This window comes from Mustela nivalis (assembly GCF_964662115.1).
Source record: "Mustela nivalis genome assembly, chromosome: 6".
NCBI classification, from domain to species: Eukaryota; Metazoa; Chordata; class Mammalia; order Carnivora; family Mustelidae; genus Mustela; species Mustela nivalis.
In genome coordinates, this window is record NC_139025.1 from 41608551 (window position 1) to 41635393 (window position 26843).

The window sequence follows — 26843 nt, forward strand, 5'->3', positions numbered from 1 at the left end:
TCCTAGAGGCGGTGCCCTAGACTTTCATTAATTCATCTAACACCTTATAATCTTATATACCCTCTGATATCCCATACTCTGTTCTCTCACTGCAAATGAGGAATAAATTCAACCTATTCAACTACAGATAGGATCCTGGTGGGGTGGAAGTACTGACATAGCTAATAAAGCAGTGGGGATGTTGAGAGTTTTGGAGAATTCAGATAAAAGGCGTGCTTTATAAATACCCATGTACCATTTGGTTTAGTCCACAACATTAAACATCTTTTTGAACCATGGAAGAAATTGCAATAGTAAGAACACAGATTTCTTGCTTACCTGACGTTCCATCCATAATAATGTACCAAGTATAAAACTTCTCCATCATCAATTTCAGTGCTTTTAATACTGGCTTCATAGATTTTCTGCGTTTTCCCTCGACCATATTTTACTTTCACTTTGGTTCCTGTTAGGCAGGGTTCCATGTCTTCCTCATCTTCCTCCCCTTCAGAGTCACATTTGCTTTCAGTTTCTTCCCTGCGGCAAGTTAATAACATTGATAATGCTACTAATTTAATGGAGAACAAACTTAATACATGCTAAAAGAATCCAACATGTGTAATAGTCAAAACCTAAGTATTACCTTAGTAATACGTGTCAGTGGAGGAGGAGAAGAAGGAGGAGAAGGAGAAGATTTTTATGGACTACCTACTAGGAATTTATTTATTATATAAAGGTGCACTGTACCACAAGTAAATCTGTATTTCTTAAAGGCCAATCAGTAATCACAGTTAATGATGATATAGAGTCTAATTAATCACTTTTGATAAAACAGAGAAGATCCATCTCTTTTGAAAAAGTCTTTAGGATTCATACTCAAGTGCCACCTTCTTATGTGAAAATTATCAAGCTTGTAACTTCCTGCAACTAAGCTGTCTTAAATCTTCTCTACCCAATTTGGAATGGTTCTTCGAAACTGTTTTAGTGAGCAGAATAATGAACAAGGGCTATCTACCTGAGTAGCTGTCTTTTAAATTAGTTTACATTTTGAAGGTTACTCTACCCTAACAAAGAAACAGTAGATATTTTAATATTAGGTCACTTGCTGAAACTGTGAGATACCACCAGAACAAAGCTTTGTGTATCTTGTATTGATTTCTATGTGTTTTTACTCCTGTTCCATCAACCTTTCTTTGTTTCAAATAATCAGGTAGAAAAGAGACTGACATGGGAGGTCCAACAATATTTTAAATATCTTTACAAACAAAACATTCTGTATTAACCCTCGTAAGGATTCCGAAGAGATTTGCACCAAAGATCTTTCTAGTGTCATAAGAGTTTTAAATGCTTCAGAGGAAGCATTGTGCTATAACAAATACAGGGCATTAATTTGGGGACTACTAGGGGAACTGACGTGAAGAAGCTTTTCAATCACATTTGCCCTAGCAATGTTTTATCTCGAAGGACACCTTCCAAATTATATCCTGATAATGTAATTTCAAAATACTAAGAAACTACTTCAAACAGAAATCTCTACAGATTTAAAAAAAAAATCTGTTTCTATGATTCCTGTTATAGAATGAGAATACAGACTATGTTTTTCTATCTATTAAATCTTTAATAAAGGGAATACTGTTCTTCATATTCAAGTCTGTGAAACTCTAAAATAAGTATCTGTTCCATTTACATATCAACTATAAGTACATTTTGTATTTACATGTGTTATGTGTTTTATGTATTATGTACATATAACACGTATTTTGAGGTTTATTTTTAACAAAACTTCAAACTATAATAAAGCCCTACTTTTTAAATGGTTCACCTTTGCTCCGATTTATTGTCCAAATGTTTGAAATACTACACTCACATCATTATATTCAATTCCAATTATCTCCTCCCAGTTTTCCTAATACTAATCCTACTACAGAAGTTTATTTACTAATCTAATTCACACGTAATTGTGACAGCTCTTGTACCTATTTTTACTGGTTCATTAAGTTACCTCTTCCACTCACCCATCATTCCTAATTTTCCAAATATTTTCTCAATGGTTAATTTTCAACTGGGCGTCAGCCACTAGTTGGATGGGGCAGGCTACCTTTCCCCCATTTTGCTTAACAACTCAAATTTCTAGAAAATTTATCATCCTATAATGTAATAATTGAAAAGTAGCTATGGAGAAGAGCTTATGTTACAAGAACATGTGTTATTATGCTGTTGTCGCTGAATTAAAATTCATTTTTTAGTAGCATATAAAAATTAGTAAATCCATTTGACAACACAGAAATGGCCAACTAAACACAGTCGGACATTACTTCGATCTAGCTGGACTGCTTGATCCTTGGTTATCTTTAAGTCAGTTCAGTCCATACATGTATAATACATGGGAAAAAAAAAATACCAACACTCAACAGCAAACAGGATGGACATTAAAAAAACTGAAATTTATTGGTGTGATGTGGGGCAAGAATGTATTTTCCAAACTAGAATCAGGGGTGCATGCCACTTATTCCAATACAATAACTTGAAAAAGAAAAATGTCTTAGATCAAGCTAACACACAGAAACATCTGCTAGTACTGTGCACCCATGTGTTTGTTAGCTTTCCCACATTGTACCTTTTTTAAAATGGAATTTTTGCTGTCGCTGTTTCCTCTTGTCCACTTCCTCCATTTTTCTCCAGCTCCCTTCCCTGCTGTCAACTGCAGGACCTTTCTTTTGACTGGGTGGCGCAGCCTTCTTTGAGGCCACTGTTTAGGGCACAAGTGCTATTAAAATGGTGCGACCAGTATATTCTCCAATTCCGAAAGGCGATACACATCATCTTCACAATGTGTCTCACCTTCATTAGACAAGAGGAATGGAAGTCCCAATAAGAAAACATTCCCTCAAACCTGAATCTCTAAGCAGGAACAGAGCGCTGCTGTACCCCAGACAGGTGCTTCTGGAGAACAAATATAAGATAATGTACCTCTCTTGGCTTTTCTCTTCCTCTTCATCTGAGTCTTTATCAGAATCCTCCTGCTTTTTAATTTTCTTCTCCTTTTGCTTTGGTGTGTTTTTTCTCCCCAGTAGTTCATTTTCTTTTTTCTCTGCGATTTCATAGTCATCGACTACATCCTTATTTTCTGTATCATTGTCTTTTAATTTGTCTTCTGTTTTCTCTTCTTCAATTTCTTTCTTAATAGAATGTGCATCTCGAGCTATTCTCCTTCGTCCCTAGTAGAAGGGGTAAGAGCTTTAAAATCGCTATCACGACAAAGGAGGAAAAAGCAGAAAATGCTTCTTTTTCTTAAACTTCACAGCAATGAGTAGTTATCTCTCTGGCTTGAGACATGACAATGACAATTCATCAAGCCTTGTGTACTTTTCCTTTCAACCCATGTAAATTAATTATGTCCATGTCTATGATCCTTGGATACAGACTATAGGAAAAAAAAATTTCCTCCTTTATCCAATACATTATTTTCTCAGTTTTATTATTTCTTGACTATAATGATTTTTTAAATTGAAGTACAGTTGACATACAATGTTATATAAATTTCAGGTGTACAACACAGTGATTTGACAATTATATACCTTATGCAGTGCTTACCATAAGTTGTGGTTACCATCTGTCACCAGTCATCACAATATTACTGACTATATTTCCTATGCTATACTTTTCATCCCTGTGATTTATAACTCTTACTTTGTGCCTCTTAATCCCTCTGTATTCATGAGTCTGTTTCTGTTTGTTCATTTGTTTTTAGATTCCACATATATGTAAGTATTATTTATCCTTGTAGACTTATTTCACTTGACATTATTTTATCCCATTTTTAGTTATTTCTTGACTATAGTGAAAGTTCTAAAATAATTAACTAAATATCAATGACACAAGTTAACAATAATTTAAAAAATAATAAACCAGCCCCCTAAATTATGGACTCTTCAAAAGCTCTGTGATCTCTAATTTTCCATTTTTAAAATAAAATTTACATTATCACTTTCTGTGTGACCACATTTTAAAAGAACTGAATTGGGGCACCGGGATGACTCAGTTGGGTGTCCAACTCTTTGTCCCAGAAATACCACTTTTATTTTATAAGTTTCTTTATTTATTTAAGTAATCTCAAAATGTGGGGATTGAACTCACAACCCCAAGATCAAGAGTCGCATTCTCTTCTGACTCAGGCAGCCAGGCATCCCAGAAATCCCATTCTTAGGATTCTGCCATCTATATTCAGACAAATGAGGAGGAATTTTTACAAGGATTTTTTTTTTTAAGATTTTATTTATTTATTTGAGAGAGAAGGAGTGAGAGAGAGCATGAGAGAGGAGAAGGTCAGAGGGAGAAGCAGACTCCCCAAGGAGCTGGGAGCCCGATGCAGGATGAGATCCTGGAATTCCAGGATCATGAACTGAGCCGAAGGCAGTCGCTCAACCAACTGAGCCACTCACGTGCCCCCGACAAGGATATTTTTTGCAGCACTTTTTGTAATTGTAAAAAATTTAGGAGAAAATCTTAAGGAAGGTAAATTTATGGTACATCCATACTATGTAGTACTCTGCAGGTATTTTTTGTAAGATGAGGAACATCTTTAATAACAAGAAAGTATGTCCAAAATACATGTAATGGGGGATATTATTCAGTCTTAAAAAGGAAGGAAATTATGACACATACACGAATTGAACCTGGAAAACATAGTGAAATATGCCAGTCAAAAAAGGATGAAACAGGGGCGCCTGGGTGGCTGAGTGGGTTAAGCCTCTGCCTTCGGCTCAGGTCAATGATCCCAGGGTCCTGGGATGGTGCCCCATATTAGGCTCTCTGCTCAGCAGGGAGCCTGCTTCCCCATCTCTCCCCTGCCCGCCTCTCTACCTACTTGTGATCTTAAGGATTTTAAATAAAATCTTTAAAAAAAAAAGAAAGAAAGAAAGAAACAGTAAGATTCTACATATCTGAGGTACCTAGAGTCATCAAATTCATAGAGACAGAAAGTAGAATGGGGGTTGCCACAAGCTGGGATGGGAGCTTACTGTTTAATGTCTAGTTTCAGTTTTGCAAGATGAAAAAGGTACTGGAGATAGACAGTGGTGATGAGTGCACAACATATGAGCGTAGTTAATGCCACTGAACTATACATTTAAAAATAGATGATGGGGGCACCTGGGTGGCTCAGTGGGTTAAAGCCTCTGCCTTCAGCTCAGGTCATGATCCCAAGGTCCTGGGATCAAGCCCTGCATCGGGCTCTCTGCTTAGCAGGGGGCCTGCTTCCTTCTCTCTCTCTGCCTGCCTCTGATGTCTGTCAAATAAATAAATAAAATCTTAAAAAAAAGAAAAATATTTTAATAAAAAAATAAATAAAAATAAAAATAAAAATAGATGATGCATATTATGTGTATTTACCACAAACTTTTAAATTAAAAATAAAAATTAAAGAAATGAAACAAACCATTTGAATGTTTCATTAAATTCACTAGAAGATTCTACTTACTAGATGAGGGTTAAAATGGACAGTTTGAAAAAATGGTTTCTAAGCACCGAAAAGAAGAATTTCATCTCCTCTTTCACTAAATATGATTTCATTAAAAAATAAGATATAACAGTAACTGAACTCCTTTGATAGTGTGATAAATTTTTCCTTCTAAAATCTGGTAAGTCCTGGGCACCTGGGTGGCTCAGTGGGTTAAGGCCTCTGCCTTCGGCTCAGGTCATGATTTCAGGGTCCTGGGATCGAGCCCCGCATCGGGCTCTATGCTCAGCAGGGAGCCTGCTTCCCCCCCTCTCTCTGCCTGCCTCCCTACCTACTTGTGATCTCTGTCTGTCAAATAAATAAATAAAATCTTTAAAAAAAATAAAATTTGATAAGTCCTACCACATAGACACCATTCGACAACAATCAAAATAGTGGATGACCATGTCCGCAAAGGACTTATATACTAATGGAGAAGAAGAGCAGAGTTAGAAGATTACAGCAGTGTGCCCATGACTAGAAAATAAGAGGAAGTATAAAAAACTGCCACAAGAAATGTACATGTAGTGTACATGTAACAGAGAAACAGAGAAAGAAAAGATCCCACCCAGTTGGAGGCACAAGTATTACAAGGAGGAGATTCATGCACTCCACAGCTATTTAGTAAGTCCTTCCTTGTAGATCAAGCACTATTCGCAATGCCTGGGACCTGTCAATGAACAGAATAAACGCTAATCCCTGACCTCACTGAGTACGAGTCTAGTGCAGACCAGGGTAAAAGAAACAAATATAAAAAACAAAATATAAAGTAAGTTACAGATAAAAAAAGCAACATTAGAGGGATTGCAAATACCAAAGAGAAGCAGTAGGTTACAAGTTTAGATAACGTTACCAGGATAAGCTTCAGTGAGGTGACTTCTGAGCAAGACTTGAAGAAGTACATATGTGAGACTGATGCCAGATGAGAATGACATCAAAAGACATAAACAGAAAACAATAGGAGGAATGGTTTTTTCAGCTAGAAGAAATAATATGAGCTATATTTAGGAAAAAATAGCCACACTAGTTTGCCTAAAGCACAACTCAATACTAAAAAATAAATAGGTTAATTAGGACCTTTTTTTGTGTATATCTGAAAATGTCCATAATAAAAAATTGTAAGTAATGTTTAAAATAAAGCAGGTAAAACTAATGTTAACTACTTACTCTTGGAGATTTTAATTCTATTTCTTCTCTTTCACTTTCACTGTTTGAATCAATATTTTCCTCAGGTTCACTCTTCACTTCTACTAAAGGCATTTCTTGATCTACTTTTAGAGCCTCTTCCATTGATTCTTCTAAGTCTTTTTTTTCCTCTTTTACTTTTGGTTCATGATGGTGAACAGTTCTGAACTGAATATTTGCAGAACGGCAGTATTCCTCAAAACCATAGAGATACCTAAAGAAATGATATTTCATTTTAGGAAATGTTAGTCTTTACATTTAACTTGAATACTATATTATTACACATACACACACATACACACAGAGATTTTTAGAAAGTAAAACTCAAGACTTTTTTTTTTTTTTAAGTACTTTTCCTATGTGACTAATTTCTCAGTGTTTTATACAGGTTATCAACAGAAATACTGATCATAAAATTTCTTCCTGAAAAATCTGCACCTGTGATAACTGAACGTAGCTATCATAGTTTTAATATGAAGGCTTTTGACCATAAGCGATATAGCTCTATAACATGTATCACCATTTCAGATTATTAACACTGCTGCATCATCCCTCACTTTGAAAAGGAAATCAGGACAATATAGAAAATGGAGTAAAGCAGACCTGGTTCAATGAAATAACATTCAGTCACATGTATCGATTAACCTAAACCTTTTTATATACTTTCTCTAACTTCAATGTTCTTTGATGTGTTTTTGCTTAACTGTTAACAAATTAAATGGAAAATATTCCTGTAATATGTATTCTTTGATGAATAAACTATACTACTTACTTTCTATAAGCAGTTTTTACATTGTAGGAAGCAGCTGAATTCAAAATAGGAATGCCAAGGTCCATATAAATTTGCTTCCATACAGCACCACTATCAATCTGGAAAATTAAGTTTTTATTTGTTAACATTTATAAAGGGAAATAATCTTTACACTAATATTCTAGGTTCGTTAAGAAAATGTGGTTATAACCTACAGTGCATATAACAGTGCAACATTAGATAATTTAACTTTTCATTACATCCTTACTTACATTATCACATCCGCCTTGATGATAAACCAGTCTAAAGAGTTTGAAGAGATTGAGATCTTTATAGCCCAAAACAGGTGGTTTGTTGATTGGAGTACCTTTTTAACATGAAGGCAGAAATAAAATTTTTATTCAAAAGGAAAATGCTTTTACAAGGCTATCAATACAAAGCTTTCCAACTTCTAATTTCCCAAGGTTTATTAATCAGAAGCATATATTTAAAGAATCCTAAATTATTTAAGACAATACAAAATATTCTCTATATTCTTTATTCAGCATTGTGATAGTCTTTAGATATACCTCTATGATTACTAAAATCACATTTCTCACAACTAATAAAATCACCTGTCACTGATTTGGGTAGAACTAAATCCTTCAACTACAAGGCGAAGCCAACAATGCTGCTGGTTCAAGAAGTCTGGGTAAGAACATACACAATGGAAAGGGTACAATATAGGGCATGCATCCATTTTCAATGCGTGAACACAAACGTTAAGACTGTTAACTGTAATCTGAAGGATGATTTCCCTAAGTCACAGAATTCCTAGGACTAATTTATTAGAAGATTTTCCAGGACTTATGTAAAGTCAAAAAGTAGAATAATTTATAAAGGCTGTATTTCTTTTAACTGTATTAGAAATCCTATTCTTGGAGCACCTGGGTGGCTCAGTTGGTTAGGTGTCTGCCTTTGGCTCAGGTCATGACCCCAGGGTCATGGGATTGAGCCCCAAATTGGGCTCCCTGCTCAGCAAGGGTCTGCTTCTCCCTCTCCATCTGCCACTCTCCCTGCTCATTCTCTCTCTCTAATAAATGAATAAAATCTTTATTAAAAAAAAAAAAAGGAAAGAAGAAGAAATCCTATTATATTTAGATAGGAACCGATCTCCTATTTTGTTTCATTTGTTGAGATCCAGGATCAGGCTATTTTACTTGCTGCAAAGACCGCACCAGTAACTAAATGGGTGTGTAGATTAATATTACTATTGTTCCCTTTCCTTTACTGAAATATTATTATAACAATTTTCAGTTTTGTCTCAAGTAGACTGAGTATAATTATACCTATAAAACTTTCATATATATTTCTGTTCAAAATAAGTATTAATAGTTGTTTTTATTTTAAATATTTTATTTTCAACTCTGATTCTTAAAGCTTTACTTAAAATCCAAATCCATATGCCTATGATTCTAATAAAAATAATGCATAAACCTAGAATGTTAAAAAAAAAAAACCTAGAATGTTAAACTGTAAAAGAAATGATTACTTTTAAATAACAAGCATGAAATACCTCTGTCTTCCATAAACTTATAAAGCTGTTGGAGGAAGTTGTCCCTCTCTTCAGGATCAAGTTCTTCCTCAGGCTGTAAAAGTAAAGTATATAAATACAAAGAACAATGAATAGGGTGAGATACAGTCTTCTTTTTTAATTTGTTGTTGTTGTTGTTGTTGATGAACACAACATAGAGGAATTGTATTAAGCTGGAAAATATGAATTTCCTCCAAATGGTACAATGCTAGACTTTAAGTCATATTTTTATAGAGCTGATTTGATAAAACTGTCAAAATACACAATCTCTACCCTTTACCCATCTACCATTCTAATCCTAACCTTGAATATCAACACAGGGACTAAGAGTAGCCATGCGGAAAAGGCTCAGGAATCAGTAAGAATGTTTTCACTTCATTTGGTTTAGTTTTTTTTTTTTTAATCCATCAAAATGCATGTGGTCCACAAAAATATATTGATAAGCACAATAATTACATATATATTTATTATTTAAAAATAACCCACATAACTTGTACCCTTGGGGCTAATACATTATATGTTTAATAAAAAAATTTTTTTAATTAAAAAACAAATAAAATAAAAAGCAAAAAATATATATATAAATGTTAAAATTTGTTACTGTTGAATGAATATAAACTAGAGGTTACAAAGTCACATGGCAAAGGTTTTTTTTTTTTTGATAGCATAGTGGTTTAAAGATGTTTATGTTGGTACACCTGGGTGGCTCAGTTGGTTAAGCAGCTGCCTTCGGCTCATGATCCCAGGGTCCTGGGATCGAGTCCCACATCGGGCTCCTTGCTCGGCAGGGAGCCTGCTTCTCCCTCTGCCTCTGTCTGCCTCTCTGTCTGCCTGTGCTCGCGCACTCTCTCTCCCTCTGTCTCTGACAAATAAATAAAATCTTTAAAAAAAAACATTTAAAGATGTTTATGTAATATTTTGTCTCAGGCCCTACCATCCCTTCTTATATCACATTAGCCTGCTTTTCTCATTTGCCCTTCTTACACAGCCTCTGTAAAAAAGACTTCGCAAGCCCTGAAAAAAAAATGAAAATTATTTCTTAAGGAAGGAAACTAGATTCATAACCACAAATTCATTCCTGCGGGTGGGGAATCAATGGAAACACTCATGTAAAACAAAACAAAAAAACTACTCTCTCTGCACGTACCTAAGTGTTAATTATACTAATTATATAAATCTAATGATTCCTTCTTATAATGTCCAAGTCTTGGCTCTAGTCAAACAAACAGACTATGGGCTTCAATAAAATATTCTCTTTCCTGATTGACTACTTATAAACAAATACTTGGGAAAATTCTTACTTAAAATTTAGCAATACTATGGAGAAGGAGAAACAAAACAGTATCTTTTGTCCACATAAATTATTGTAATTTAATTTCAGAGTACTGCTTTTCTGTGTTCCAAAAGAAGAATTTAGAGTTTTGTCTTTCAAAGCCATAATCAAAGCAAAATTAACTGTCAGCCAATAGAGTATTCACCATCCAGAGAGCAACAGGTCCTTTAAAATCATGTATTAAGAATTTTAATTGCTAAAATACAGCAGCCAGAGTCAATGAACACGCAGTTGATTAAAATATATAATTTAAAAAACCATGAGGCAATCAAGGGAAAGAGAATAAAATCTTTTAGTACATTCATTCAGAATGATTTACAGCACTGGAGTACTTTGAATTTTAACAAATACAAAGAAACTAAGTCAAAGTTCTAAGCCTCACAGATTAGCAATATGAAGTCAACAGGGGTCATCACTAAATGTTCCAATCAAAAGATGGCAATTTTTTCCCCTTGTGAATTTAAAAAGTCTCGCTTTTGCAAGGTAATTAGAACAACGACCAATGAGTTAACTCAAAAAAGAAAAAAATAAGCCACTAGCCCAAGAACCATTTCTTTTTTTTTTTTTTTAATTTTTTTTTTATTATTTATTTGACAGAGATCACAAGTAGGCAGAGAGGCAGGCAGAGAGAGAGAGAGAGAAGCAGGCTCCCAGCTGAGCAGAGAGCCCGATGCGGGACTCGATCCCAGGACCCTGAGATCATGACCTGAGCCGAAGGCAGCGGCTTAACCCACTGAGCCACCCAGGTGCCCCCCAAGAACCATTTCAAATATTATTTCAGATATTATTTTACTTTCTCTGTTCATGGTATTTTTAAATGCAAAGTCCTCTATTTTAAAAGATCCATTTATTTGACAGACAGAGATCACAAGTAGTCAGAGAAGCAGAGAGAGAGAGAGAGAGAGAGAGAGAGAGGAGGAGGAAGCAGGCTCCCTGCTGAGCAGAGAGCCTGATGTGGGGCTCCATCCCAGGATCTTGGAATCATGACCTGAGCTGAAGGCAGAGGCTTTAACCCACTGAGCCACCCAGGCACCCCCAAAAGTTCTCTATTTTTAAAGATTTCTTTTTTTTTAAGTAATCTCTATGCCCAATGTGCGGCTAAAACTCACTATCCCAAGATCAAGAGTTGCATGCTCTACTGACTGAGCCAGCCAGGTGCCCCTGTTCATGGTACCTTCATACCTATGGCATCTCTCTCCTGGTCAATAACCAGAAGGTGTTCCATTCTTAAAGGGCTTTAGAGTAAGAGAAGCTTGTAATAGTAAGAGGTAAAGTCCACTAGACTCCTGATATGCCTTCTTCCCTGCATTCAGTTAAGTATTTGAAGAGGAATTATGTACCCAGTAAAATGCCAGGGTGGAGAACAGGATTAAGGATATGGAAGAAGGATGACAAGATCATAATTTTAAGAAATTTATAATTTTATTTAGCATCAATATATACTACCTAGTGTTATATATGTAGTTGTACATCTATCTATATATATTAGTAAATTATGAATTTTCTGACTTTGGAAACTGTATCTTCAAATTCACTTCAGACATTTATTGATGGCAACCATGAGGCAGGGAAGAATATACAAAAGTACTGTGTTGAAAATGAGAAGACCTACTTTCTACTTTTGACCCTGAGTCTAGCAGAGGATGCAGCAATGAAAAACAAGCCTACATAATACAACATTAAAAGTGTCGCAAAATACATACAAGAATATAGGATGGGGGTCAGCGGTTCTGCTGGAGACGGAGTGATAGTGGTTATATTAGGGAAAGCCTTAAAATGTGAAGAGTAGAGAGCCCAGGAGCTAGAGCAAACAGCATAAACAGGAGGCCAGCAAAGGCAGGCTGTGATTAAGAAAGCACTTTCTAATGATATGCTAGAGAATCAGAACTGGAATCTGAGAGAGCTGAAGAGGAATTATATTAGATTTGTGTTTTAAAAGCTCTCTACCAATAATGAGCTTGATGGATTGGAAGGGAAAGGAAAGTGACTGTAAGAATCCACAAGGAAGAGGATCAATGCTTGGATTAGTCTTGCTCTCTGATGATGGAAAGATGACCCCCTACTCCAGAAGGAGAAAGAGAGAGAGGAGTAAATGCTGAGATTCTTTTTAAGTCTAAATTACTCATGTTTATAATCTTGAAGGTTCCCACACATTGTAAGGGCTCGAAAGGTTAAAGACATGCCTACTTTACCCACAATTTTATCACCAGGGATTGGCATTTAGCTAAAACATTCTGTTAGTATGTGAATGAAAACAATGTCTGTGAAAATAAACTGGGGAGATTTTCTTCGATTAATTTACATTTGCTGAGTTTCAGAGCTAGCCTTAATCATAATATAAATTGAACAGGGGTCCGAGAAAAGAAAAAAATAAGAATGGCTGAGGATGGAGGGCACCTAGCTGCACTCTGCAGAACCAAGCACCATGAGAAGCACAACCAAAGACGCAACTTGGCAGCTGCCCCTGGGCTGGGGGACGGGCACAAAAGAAGCAGTCACACCAGCAGCTCTGCTCATGCTTTTATTGTAGCCAACCCTAAGTCTGGAACACACCAAATAGCCATACTGATTTTTTTTAAACCATGCAATAAATGCTAGAACAATTTATGACTGGGGTAAATGCACAGAACATTTACAGGTCATACCAAACCTTAACTCAAGCAGAGCTGCTATTTGTTCCTACACAGAAATCTTGGATTCTATGTAGATTCTTTTTGGATTCTTTAAATCTCAGCTGTTTTATACCACTGAGTTTATTCGGTCTTCCTTTTATTTGCCCTACTATATTTAATCCTGTTTAAAGGAATGGGCAACAGAAGAGTGATACTTAATGAAATATACCTGAAAACTCAACAAACAGTTTCTGAGCAACATCTAAAGGTGTGTATATGGGGGGAGGTGGGGTGTTAAAAAAAAGTTACATATTGCTGGAGAATAGAGGCAGAGAGAACTGAAAGTGGACACAGGTTAAACTATTAAGGGCCGAACTAGTAAGGGGCTACAATAAAAGACCTAATCGTCCCGTTGGTGCTGAGAGCATTAAAGGGTTTCTAGCAGGAACTTTGTGAAGAATGGATTGGAGGGGGAAATAATTGGGACAAGATACAAAGGAAGAGGAGTATCAGTCAAGAACCTTTATTGCAAGTGGCAGAAAAGTATTCCAAAGTAGCTTAAGCCAAAAAGAATTAATTTAAAAGCTTATAAAATTATGTAAGGAAATATATAGGATTGCCTATAGAAAAAATAAAGCATATATTACGAAGGGATGGTAGATAACTTATTCTGGGAGTTCTTCCAAAGTGAACTTTCTGGAGTCTTACAACAAATCTTCCAACACTTTGTTTCAAATAGCAGTATGTTAGGATAACTGCAAGGTCCACACTCATTCATTTATTCAGAAACTGTTTAATCAAGGTTTAATATTAGCCAAGCTCTGAGGTAGTTGATGGATATGTATGTTGGTGGGAAAAGGAAAAGACTAAAACAAACAAAAAGCCTGACATCCACTGTTTTCTCAGACCTTACAATAGAGAGAAGAGAAAAAAATTTTAAAGGTCTGTGAAAACTTATGTAATGTCTCTACACCTCCATTTCATCACTCATAAAAAATCCTGTTGTGAGGATTCAGTAAACTATCTTTAAAAGTCACTGAGTCTCCAAAACTAAGCTGAGAACATTATTTGGTGTGGGCATCTTTACCTGTTTCTCTCCCCTACAAAAGCTAAATATTTTAATTGTGGTATAACGAAAGCCACATCTTACTGATGACATATGCTTTGGTATAACATATATTTTCTTGTCCTAACACCTCAGTAAAATATAACAAATGAGAGCCTAAATTTAGAAAGAAAACTTAGAGGTGCCTGGGTGGCTCAGTTGTTTAGCATCTGCCTTCAGTTAAGGTCATGATCCCAGGGTCCTGGGACCAAGTCCCATATCGGGCTCCCTGCTCAGCGGGAAGCCTCCTTCTCCCTCTCCCACTCCCCTGCTTGTATTCCTTCTCTTGCTGAGTCTCTTTCTGTCAAATAAATAAAATCTTTAAAAAAAGAAAGAAAGAAAGAGAAAACTTAGGGGTGCCTGGGTGACTCAGTTGGTTAAGCATCTGCCTTCGGCCCAGGTCATGATCCCAGAATCCTAGGATCCAGCCCCATGTTGGGCTCCCTGCTCAGCAGGGAGCCTGCTTCTCCCTCTCCCCTACTTATGCTATCTCTGCCAAATAAATTTTAAAAATTCTTTTAAAAAGAAAGAAAAGAAAACGTAAACTGAAAACTTAAATTAAAAAGAGAAAAAAAACCCGTAACATTAACTCTGGTAACTCTGGCGATCCATTAGCCAAAATGACTCCCCCTAGACTAACAGTAAAGCCCTGTGCAACAAGTAGAATTCTAAACTGCTCAGAAAGTTATCGTATGTAAAAATGATCAGTTGACAATATAGATTTTAGAGGAAAGGAAACAGAGAAAATTCACAATCTTAATAGGCATTGATCATTTAGGATAAGGGTTAAAAGCCATGACAGTACTGCATTAAAAAACTACCATAATTACATCTTGAGTAAATATGAAGGTAAATAATGTCCAGTGTACTACTTTTAGAAAGAGGTGACATGATAAAATGTTTTAGAAGTATTTCACTATAAAAGAATAAATACTACTACTTCTATGCCTTAAAATCAATTTATTCCAGGAGAATCACATTGAGAGTTCTCATTTAAAAAAATCTGCTTAGGTTCAGTGCAGAGAAAAGACTGGAGGAGGCCAGCAGGGACATGGGAAGGTTACCACTGCAGTCGTGCAAGTAAAGGAGAATAGTGCTTGGACTAAGGTGGCAGAGAGTATAAACAGGGAAGTGGGTAATCCTGAAAGCTATCAGGTAGCAGAAGAAAGATCTGGTGTCTCATTGGTTAGAGGGGCAAGAGTGGGAGGATTAAAATGACCGCCATATATCTGGTTTGGATAATTGGTGGACCATGCTTCTGTTCAAATAAATTAGGGACAACCATGAGAAGGACCAGTTTCAGGGGGAAAATGAAAACAGTTCTTGTACATGTTGAGTTTGAGTTCTTACAAAATAAGCCTCATTAGCAGTTAATATAAGTGTGGGGCTAAGAAGAGACCTCTTTGATGTACATATAGATTTGGAGTCACTATATCATTTAATTAGGAAGTAAACTAGAAAAAAAATGTAATGTCATGGATGTCAGGTGACTGAAAAAGGTGGTAGGCATGTCAAAAATGTTGAATACTGCTAAGAAGTCAAATGAGATCATGATAAAAATTTTTTGGATTTAGTACAGAAAATTTGTTGAAGGTCACTGGCTGTTTTAGTTGAGGTGGGAGTACAAGACACAATACAGTGAATTAAGAGTGAACAGGAGGTTGGGAAATATAACATTGGATGTAACTGAGTAATCTGGTTATAAGGGCCAGGACAGAGGACAGTATCTGGAGGGGATGTCAGAAGGCTGGGAGAGATGGAAGCAGGTTCTTAAAAACTGATGAGAAGGAAACAACAGAACAGGTTAAAGATTCTGGAAAGAAGTGTTGGTTCATAATTTAAGATAAGAAAAAAGAGAATGAGATCCAGAGCATAAACTGAGGGACTCATCATATAGAAGAGAGCAACATATCGTCAACTGTACTTCAGGGAAGGAGAACAGGCAAGTGAAGTGTAGTGCATGATCCCAGCTGGACAGTCCTGGTTTCTTTCTGAAGTAGGAGTGGACTGGGGCAGAGTTGGAGGACACAGTGATTTGATTATAGAAACTGGGAATTGACTGATGGTGTTGAAGGTTCAACAAAAGTTGGTAGTCATAAAATTTACAGTGGTATCATTCTTCCCTGCTGTGTACACTGAAACAGAAAATTTCAGGGAATACATAAGATGGCATGATATATTCATCATGTGGTAAGACACTTTTTTAATTTCGCTGAACATTTCAACAACCATCTGCCTAAAACAAATTATTATAGGACTCTTGTATTATAACAGACTTGACTAAGACTAATCATTTTCCCCCCTACTTGAAAAGGTACACACATTCTAATCATCAAGCTATGCTTTGGACACTATCACATCTAAGGCTTTATATTCAGTCAACCCTCTTTCATGCTACCACAACTATGAAATAATTTGATTTGAGAAGTGACTTTTTGTAAATACATAAAAATAAAGCTACAATTGTGTATACAAATGTGCAATCCTCATTAATCTGATTAAGTGAACCTCATTTGGTTGGTCTTATACTGATTCTGTAAAGAAGGGTCTTGCTAAACACATTAGGACATTTTTGTTTGCTTGTCCAATAGGCTAAACTTAAAGACTTTTGCAAATAAATTATTATATTTGAACGAAAGTAAAAATCTCAATTATTCATTGAAAATTGACTTTATAGAATCTGCTTAGAAACATGATTAACAGCTGGAGTTACTAGATATACCTAAAATGCTAATATTACCTTTAAATTTTTCTTTAATTTTTATTGATTTAGCATAATTTTCCTGGGTTATCAAGCATTTTCTGTAGGCTTTTACCCAAAGTGATCTTGAAAGATCACTAATAAATGCCTTTACAAGACAACATAAATACAAATAACACTTGATTTACATATAAGAAAAAATCCCAGTTTCCATAAATAAAAAAACAAAAGCACTCTGATTTTTGTAATAGTGGAATTTAATCCTAGTAACAGATATAATAGTGATTCCCCAGAAAATTAAAAGATTGAAGAAATGGGTGTCAGTACTTCTAAACAAAAAAAAAGAGCATCTCTTATAAAAATGCACTAAATTCTTACATTCATTACTAAATATGAAATTAGAAGAGATTTTTGTAAGGGCCCAAAACATAAGGCTACGTATAGCAAACTCAAAGGACAGAAGGGCTGCAACTAGTCAAATCCCCCTAAATGTCTTCACCTATTCACTTTATCCTTAGACAACTCTCCTATATTCATCCAACGTGAATATAAGGAATAAATGAATAATTTATGAATAAACACAATTACTTACGTTTACATGGACTTTTCAATTTCAAAGCTCAAAAGGAAATCAGTGTTATCTTTTCTAATATAAGATTTTCCTAACAAAAGACATTTAAGTGATGCCTACAAAAATATTCTCCAGGGCCTTTTTCTCAATATAATTACCAACAGGTTAAAATTTACAGTCCTCAATATAGATTGGACCTACTTCCTGTCAGACTATCAGGTCTTTTCCTACCCAGTAACCGTATGAAACATATTTCTTATATTCCAATCCTGAACTACAACTGCTTAGGAATTTGAAATAATATTAAGTAAAAAAGATGCTCCTCCACGTAAAGCCATGAATCTCAAATCTTATTTAGGCTATTTTAGGGTACTCAAAGCATTAAACATAAAAACAATGTCCACCGTCCATTAACACTGCAGAAGTATCTAACACTTGTATGATTCTACTGCATAAAATTTACAAACAGCAAATGACAAGCTAAAGTCCTGTTATGGTGGCTTACACAATGTTAAAGAGCTTTTTTATCATTATAAAGCAACAATAAATTCTCATGAAAGCACACATTACTACATTTCAGGAAGAATATGATCTACAATGTAATACAACAGCTTAGCCTCACCTATGTGGTAAAGGCCTGTAATGACTAAGCCAGGTAGGCCCTGGCTTATCAGACTTTAATTAATTTTATACCAGACCCACTTTTTTTCCTTTGTTATAATATAGACTAAACTGCTTTTCAGTTTATCAATACATTAAATCTTTAAAAATTACTGTGCAAGACAAATTAGAATGATTCAGCAACTAAATCTTAAATCCAAGGGCAAGAAATGCAACTGATTTTTTTTTTCTTCTAAAGCAACCAAAATCTCACTCAAGAAATCTACCTCTATTGCCAGAAAAAAAGAGGAATTAGTTCCTGTCAAGTAATTCAATAAAGTAGATGCTATGAAATTGGCCATCTGGAAAATAATTTAACAGACAACTCAGTGCCTAAATGTGGTAATCCTACTTTTATTTTTCAGTAGATGAAAAGCATTCTTTTCCACTTAATTTTAACAGGTTCATAATTTAAGTAACACATTTTAAGAAGATACTATCCCTTACAAAGGTCCTTACCTTTTTAAATTTCTTTACTTATTACCTGCAAACAATAGGTAACAGAGCTTGCCTTTGCTCTTCCTTTTTACTAACATTTACTAACAGCTTGAATAAAACGCTGTGAGTTTTATGAAATTAATAGCTGTAAGAAGAACACTATTTACTATTTACTATTTTATAGCCATCTTTTCCAATCTTACTACAAAGCTCTTTTAACTCTCTTTGTTTAAAATTTCAGGGTTTGCTTTTTGGGGGGTGGGGAGTAAAGAAAATGCATTGTAAAAGGGACACCAATTAAAAGTCTTAGCAAAAATAAACTAATCTTTTCTCAATCTTTGTCAATATCAGATCCTAACTAATGCTAATTCTTAAAAAAAAAAAAAAAAAAAAAAAAAGCAAAACCAGACTGCAACAGTTCACACCCTGAAAATGTGGCCTATTTTATCCTGAAAACATATAATCTATAAATAAATACAGATAAAATACAAAAATCACATTTAATATTTAGACTTTAAATCCTGAATTCTGCCCAACTGTCTCATTATCATTTTCATTTCAAAATCTATCTTATGTTTCAGAAAAAGAGCCTTCATCCTCTGATATTCTAAAAATAGACTCCTACTGTCTCTTTTACAAGAAACAATTACGCTTGGTTATGAGCCCTACCATTATTAGCCACATCATCAACACCTAAATTCTTATCTAACCCCGTTTTTGGCAATCAAAATGGTAACTAAATATATTTTAGAAAAAAAATCTTACCTATATGCTGCATTTTCTTTCAAATGCAAAATGGTTAGATTCCCCTTCTACTTAATCAGTACAGTGTCTGAACATTTTTCAGTCTGACTTGCAAATATTTGCTTTCCCTCTTAGGGCATAGCATCCGCAGGGTTATACAGCACTACTTACATTCTCTTCCACATAAAAATCAGACATTACATGAAAGGAAAAGAAAGACAGCCCATTTCAAAGCATCTGGCAAACCTCCATTGGCAACCTGCCAAGCCTCTGCTAAACCTTCCTGTCTTTCCGAGCATGCTCACTTAAAACCAACAGCACGTTACTATGGCAACTCTGTAGGCAGCCTGTAAGTATGAACCGCCATTCTGATTTCAGAGTGCAAAAAACCAAATACTGCAGGGGAAGTAAAAGGAAAGAAATACCACATGCCCTTCATCACATACAAGTATACTCATTTTATTTCATAAATTCATAATTGTATATGTAAAACAGAAACAAGCATTCCACGTTTTCTAAGCAAATTATTTTTCATGCTCAAATAGGTCTTCTTTTTGGTAAACTCATTCTCTTTGTCTGTCCCTAGGTCTCTTTACCTCATAACAACCAAAAAATATACTACCAGTTTATCCCACTTGACAAAACATTGCTGTATAAATAGACAACAATATTCATATATGCTATGATGTTGGCAGTCCATGAATAATTTCTTACATTTATAGATATATATCCTAAATGACATAATATTACCAAATAACCTATTAGCACTTATAAAAACAATCTCTTTTGTATGATTTATCAAACTGTCAATGAAATATTCTTTCAGTTTGGGTAGGTTTTTAATCCCCACTGTTCCTGAGATACTATAAAATATCTGAAAGAGGTAAGGTTTCTAAATTCAGACAGATCAGATCTGGGTTCAAATCCTTATTTTCCACATGTAAGCGGTGCAACCTTGGGAAAGTAACTTAACCTTTGTAACCTTCACTTTCCCCACCTTTAAAGTAGGATAGTACTAGTTATTCCACATGGTAACAATTATCAAATGAGTTAACACATTTAATATACCTAAAAGTTATATTTCTTTTCTCCATGGTTGTTTGAAAAGTTTGTACTGATTATTTAACCTGAAAAGTTCTTTGTATGCTAAAAAAATTGGTTCTGATTTACCCACTAAGTTAGAATCCAAAAAAATCACCAAATCAATGTGAGCTAGAAAAAGGCAGAAACAAATAATATAGAGCATCTAAATGAGAAAAATATAAAGGCAGTAATAGTTAAAGTATTAAAATGACTTTATGTCACAAACATAAAATTTCACCTACCACCTCATCTTCTTCCTTTTTGGCCTCCTTTTCCTTCTCTTCATCATTTTCTTCAGCTGGACCATCTTCATCATCACTACTGGATGATTCAAGGATTTCACTTATATCCATTTTCCAATTATCAGGAACAATTCTAGTTTTTAAGAAGATGCTTGCTTTCTGTAGCCCTAAGAATAAACAGTTATTAGCAACATAGCACACATAGAATAATAGAATTAGCAACATAGAATAATAGAATAACATTCAGAGTCAGAAGATTTGGATCAAATTCAGCTGTCCCTTGTAAAATGATACAGTAGACTTCAATATATCTGAGTCATTATGTTATATTAATGTTTATTATTACTCTAGAAGATACTGTTAAAAAAATTAATGGTAAAACATGAAAAATTTAACTTACTTAAAAATTACAAATAAAATATTTTAAAATTAAAAAAATAGCCATCAAATAAGAGTAGATATGACCTCTAAACAACAAAAATGGCACCAGAGAATATTCAGTCTTGGTTTAGTCACTATTTGCCATTTAAAGCCACATCATGAAATAATGGAATGAGTCATTCCTATTTTACCTGGTTTAGCAGAGAGCTCAGATTCAGGTAGACTGAGAATATCTACTTCCTTGATATCTTTTCTTGCTATAGAATAACTAATTACAGAGAAGAATAAAGGGAAGGGAAACCATTATTAAATAAAAATGATCACTTAAATAATATTAACACATAGAAAAATATAAACCTCAAAATCAAAATTATTTTGCCTATGTTTTATAAAGACCATGTATGTCCTAATCCTTAATAAAGGGCAGGAGGGCAAAAAACTACCATCTTAATTCTTAAGATTCATATAATCAAAATACACTAATCTGAAGCCCCACATTTATAATACTTTAATCTATGCAACCTTCCTACACACGGTATGGGGTACCTTATACCAGCATGGTATTTTCCTTATAGAAGCCACAATGTCTATTTTGACTTTTGTTATTTCTTAAATTTACTATTCAGTTTAGTTAAAAAAAAATTAATAGAAGGTAATATCAAAATATTTTTATCACTGTAAAATATGTTAAATTTTCTAGAGAATTACATCTCTCTCTAGACACACACACACACACACACACACACTGCTTAATTTAGAAATTAAAGTTTCTAAAAATGTGACTTAATCAGGAAAAAAGTCAAAATAATTATTTTAGTAATATTCTAAGAAAATTCTATGAAAAGTAAATTTCATCATTCATCATATGAAATAGTATACATAATAAAAATACCAAATTTTTACAATTGAAGAGAAAACCAATACCATGCTTAATGAAACTTTTAAAATATTATTCTCACATATTGTTCAGTGTTTATATAAAATTTTTCAGAAAAAGTAACTTACATTACAAAAAGTAAACCATATTATGTAATGACTTCTCAGTTCATGAAATGATCAGACTTTTAAAAATAAAGCTTGGACTGTGGAAGAGTTTATCACTGTGCTTTCATTTTCTTTCTCCCAATGTAACACTAGTAAGTGACTCACAATTTAGAATCGAGAAACGATCGAACTAAACACTGGTCTTTTTTCACTGTGATGTCATCATTACAGCTGGGAGATATTACCTGAAATAAAAAAAAATAACAGATTGGTTCCTAATTTCCCTTGCTAAAAAAACATATAAGTTTTTGAAAAGAATAATTCCGGATCCCCTTCATTTCTCAAATGGATTACCTTTTGTAAGAAATAGTTTCATTGTCAGTAATTTCCATTATAAATGAGCTATTTAAAAAAGAAGGCTTCTTTTTTATTTTATTTGCTTTTATTATTTTATAAAGACCATGAGCTACTTAAAATGAGCTACTTAAAAAAGAAGGCTACCTTTTTTTTTATTTTTATTATTTAGTACACTGGTTTTCTAGATATTAAATTTATTCAGTCATAACATTATACAATATAAATTACAATGTGACCACCACTTCAAAAAATTAGGATTTATTCTAAGCTATGTATTTATTGTCCAAAAAGTAAAATATATGATCCTTGATGAAAATGTGGAATATGATTTTTTTTAAGATTTTATTTATTTAGAGAGAGAGAGAAAGAAAGAGAGTATGTGTGAGGTGGAGGAGGGCCATGGGGGTAAGACAGTGAGAGAAAGAATCTCAGGCAGACTCCACGCTGAGCACAAAGCCCAACTCGGGGCTCAATCTTAGGACCCTGAGATCATAACCTGAGCCAAAATTAAGACTCTGAGCCACCCAGGTATTCCAACGTATTATAATGTTTTAAAAATACATTTCAATCAAGAACTGTTTTGAAATCCTGTTTGTTCAAACACCTAGGTTCTAAAAAAAACACTTAAGTTCCCTTTCTTACCAGAGCATTACAAATTTTAGTAATGAAAACAAATCAAAGAAAATCTGAGTAATAACTTTTTTCTTTTTAAAAAGATTTTATTTATTTATTTATTTGACAGAGAGAGAGAAAGCCAGAGAGAAAAGCAGGGGGTGGAGAGGGAGGGAGAAGCAGGCTCCCCGCTGAGCAGGGAGCCTGATGAGCAGCTTGATCCCTGGACCCTAGGATCATGGCCTAAGGTGAAGGCAGCAGCTTAATGACCAAGCCACCCAGGCATCCCCTAAGAACTTCTTAATTTCTTAACTTTTTTTTTTAAGATTTTATTTATTTATTTGACAGAGAGAGATCAGAAGTAGGCAGAGAGGCAGCCAGAGAGAGAGGGGGGGAAGCAGGCTCTCCAGTGATGATGCCCCTAATTTCTTAATTTTTAAAAATAACAAATGTCTGGGGCACCTGGGTGGCTCAGTGGGTTAAAGCCTCTGCCCTCAGCTCAGGTCATGATCCCAGGGTCCTGGGATCGAGCCCCACATCGGACTCTCTGCTCAACAGGGAGCCTGCTTCCTCCTCTCTCTCTCTCTCTGCCTGCCTCTCTGCCTACTTGTGACCTCTATCTATCAAATAAATAAATAAAATCTTTAAAAAAAAAATAACAAATGTCTTAACATTAGTAAATAGCTAATCACTATATACTTTTTAAAGCACTTAATGTTTTAAAAAAATTAGTCTACTAATAAACTGTGAAATTTATCTGCTCATTATCATCCCTAACACCAGCTCCTCTGCTACAACCTAGCACTATCCACAGAACTTTATGCAATGATGGAAATGTTCTGTAGGTGCACTGCTAAGCACCTGAATGTGGCTAGTGCAACTTAGAGACTGAATTTTTAATTCTGTTTAATTTTAATTAAGTTACAATTATATTTAGGGGCACCTGGGTGGCTCAGTCAGTTAAGTGACTGCCTTTGGCTCAGGTCATGATCCCAGGCTCCTGGGATCAAACCCTGCGTTGGGCTCCTTGGTCAGCAAAGAGCCTGCCTCTCCCTCTGCCTGCTGCTCTGCATACTTGTGCTCTCTATCTCCCTGTCAAATAAATAAATAAAATCTTCAAAAAAAAAAAAAAGTTACATTTAAATTTAAACAGTCATTAGGACTCATGGCTATCATATATATCCAGATAATTAATGAAAAATTCTTCACAGTCCTATCGGCTGTTTTAACATCAGATGGCAGTAAATGTTTGTCTGCTAGATGCTGGTCATTATTAGACTAATAACAGAGTTGTGTCTGTCCTCAAGGAGCTAACAGCATAATGGAGAGGTAAACACAAAAAGAACACCATGGAGGGTAAGTACGGAAATATGAAAACACCTAGGAAGACTCAACCCAACTCAGGAAAGGAAAAGGTATGGCAGCAAAGGCTTAAGGTCAGGTCTTAAAGGATTAATAGGCACAGAGAGAGCTTAATTACCTCACCTGTGAACCACTAAATTAGCGTCCAAATTGATTCCTGCCATTTCTAGTCTTTCCAACAATCTGGTCAACATACTTCTGTCTCATTAACATTCCAAAATATGCAGCTCAAATGATGTTACTCTTGCAGAATACTATGCAGAATTATGGCCCTCTTCTGCCTAGATCCAAATTATCTTCCCAGTCTTATTTCCTATGATTCCCTTATTTGTGTCCAATATTTAGCTAAATGGGTTCCGAGAGCAAACAGTTCCATGAACAAACTCCTTGCTTCTCTGCTTTTACTTATCTTGTTTCCTCTAAGAAAGTCCTCTAGAAGAGCTTTGTTTAACTTTAAATCCATCAAGGCTCAGTTCAAAAGCAACAGCTTCATGAAGGTGTGCTAGGTTTCCTTTATATAAATGTAATCTCTCAAGACAAGATGTCCTAATGTTGAACATATACGATTGCATATATAGTTACTTGAATTATTCTCTGCATTAAATTATGAAATGATCAAAAATGAGATTGGTGTATTACTTTTATTTTCTACATCACTTGGCAAGCAGTAATTCTGCTGAGTAAATAAAGGAATTAAAAAAACATGGGGCACCTGGGTGGCTCAGTGGGTTAAGCCTCTGCTTTTGGCTCAGGTCATGATCCCAGGGTCCTGGGATCAAGCCCCATATCTGGCTCTCTGCTCAGCAGGGAGACTGCTTCTCCCTCTCTCTCTCTGCCTGCCTCTCGGCCTAGTTGTGATCTCTGTCTGTCAGATAAGTAAATATTAAAAAAAAAAAAAAAAAACCTCGTAGCAAATTATAACCTAAATATTCTGAATCCAAACCCATTTACTTATCTGCCTGTGTGACTGAAAGGCTCAAAGGATTTCCAGACTTTTCTTATGTACAGTAAATCTCTTATATATAGCAACTGAACAATGTACTTACATGCACATAAAAACCTCTAAAAATGGCCTAGGTACTTAAAAGGATCTAATTTGGGACATGCTTTGTGCCAACACTGTTTTTGGAAATATACGTGATATCAAAATTCAAAAAATAAAATTCAGAGAAGGGGCACAGTTGTGTTAGAGTGGTTAGGGGAGACTGCAGAAAAGGTTGGACTCAAGCTGAATCTTAAGAGAGGAGTAGGAAAAGGAGAAAATGAGAACAAGTATTACCAAGTATTATTGATTCCGCTCATGAAATAATTCTCTTGCCCATCTTTTCTTCTCATATCTTCCTTGAGGAAGCAAAGACTAGATTTCCCTACCAACCCATCAGACTTGCCATTTCCAAAACGTAGGTGTACCATTCCTTTCCCCAATACCCCCTGTTCTACTCTACTGTCTGCACCAAGTTTTAAAAAATATGATAGAAGAGGATGCCTCTGTGGCTCAGTCGGTTAAGTGTCTGCCTTCAGCTCAGGTCGTGATCCTACAGTCCTGGGATCAAGTCCCACATCAGGCTCCTTCTTCAGCGGGAAGCCTGCTTCTCCCTCTGCCACTCCCCCTGCTTGTGTGCATGCGCGCTCTCTCTCTCTCTCTCTTTCTCTGGCAAACAAATATTAAAAAAAAAAAAAAAATTATGACAGAAGGGTGCCTGGATGGCTCAGTCTGTTAAGTGTCCAACTCCTAAGCTCAGATCAGGTCTTGATCTTAGGAATCATAAGTTCAAGTCCTGTGTTAGGCTTCATGGAAAAAAAGAAAAAGGACTATACAATCTTTAATAGCTATGTAATCTCTAAATATATATAATTAGATTCTTGAGAACAGTGTGTTACAAAATTCATACTTCTCTCTCTTCTAAGAAATTTAGAGCTGAACTCACTGCATATCCTCAGTAAATACTAATTGATTTGATTTAACGCAAGAGTAAAGGTTTAGAAGAGTTAAGTCTGACATGGAGCAGTTAAGATAGGACCCGAGGACAGAGCTTACACTGAAAATGAGAAACAAACTAAGAGCTGGGATGGCCTCAGATATCCATCTAAAGAATGCAGAATTGGGGGCGCCTGGGTGGCTCAGTGGGTTAAGCCGCTGCCTTCATCTCGGGTCATGATCTCAGGGTCCTGGGATCGAGCCCCACATCGGGCTCTCTGCTCAGCAGGGAGCCTGCTTCCCTCTCTCTCTCTCTGCCCAGTCTCCTTGTGATCTCTTTCTTTCTCTGTCAAATAAATAAAATCTTAAAAAATAAATAAAGAAAGAAAGAATGCAGAATTGATCCATAAGGCAGTCACTGAATGGTTTGTGGTGGTTTTTTTTGAGAATGGGACTATCATGATTAAATTAGTATATGAAAACTATTTCTCTATAAAAATTGATTCTAGAAAAATATGAATTTAGCAAAAAGGTCAGGAATCAAGTTAAGGGAACTTACAGGTAATTACCATAAAGTGAGTAAAAAATGATAATGGGAATAAGGTAATTACCATAAAGTGAGTAAAAAATGATAATGGGAATAAGAAGAGACCACTGGACACATTTTGAAGGGAGAGCTGAAAAATCCCAGTAAACAACTTTATAGAAAATTAAAGAAAGAAATAACAAGAGAAGACAGTGAAGTATGTGGGGCC

At 35.2% G+C, this 26843-nt stretch overlaps 2 protein-coding genes across 8 annotated transcripts in view; one reads left to right on the top strand and one right to left on the bottom strand.

Annotated features, from left to right (window-relative positions):
* Positions 1–26843, top strand: part of TIMM9 (translocase of inner mitochondrial membrane 9) — a 906959-nt gene that overhangs the window by 57800 nt on the left and 822316 nt on the right. For 2 of the 5 annotated variants that reach the window (XR_014312886.1, XR_014312889.1), the window contains exon 6: positions 14178–14384. The exons of the other annotated variants lie outside the window; for them this stretch is intronic. The gene's annotated coding sequence lies outside the window, so the exon portion shown is untranslated. Of the gene's footprint in view, positions 1–14177; positions 14385–26843 lie in introns of those variants that run through there. 5 annotated transcript variants of the gene reach the window in all.
* Positions 1–26843, bottom strand: part of ARID4A (AT-rich interaction domain 4A) — a 64008-nt gene that overhangs the window by 20554 nt on the left and 16611 nt on the right. For all 3 annotated transcript variants that reach the window (XM_082735056.1, XM_082735058.1, XM_082735057.1), the window contains exons 9-17: positions 22005–22084; positions 21047–21123; positions 20475–20641; positions 8968–9040; positions 7685–7779; positions 7434–7531; positions 6644–6875; positions 2950–3197; positions 319–516 (exon numbers count right to left, since the gene is read on the bottom strand). In XM_082735056.1, the coding sequence (XP_082591182.1) occupies positions 319–516; positions 2950–3197; positions 6644–6875; positions 7434–7531; positions 7685–7779; positions 8968–9040; positions 20475–20641; positions 21047–21123; positions 22005–22084 (1268 nt within the window). The remainder of the gene's footprint in view (positions 1–318; positions 517–2949; positions 3198–6643; positions 6876–7433; positions 7532–7684; positions 7780–8967; positions 9041–20474; positions 20642–21046; positions 21124–22004; positions 22085–26843) is intronic.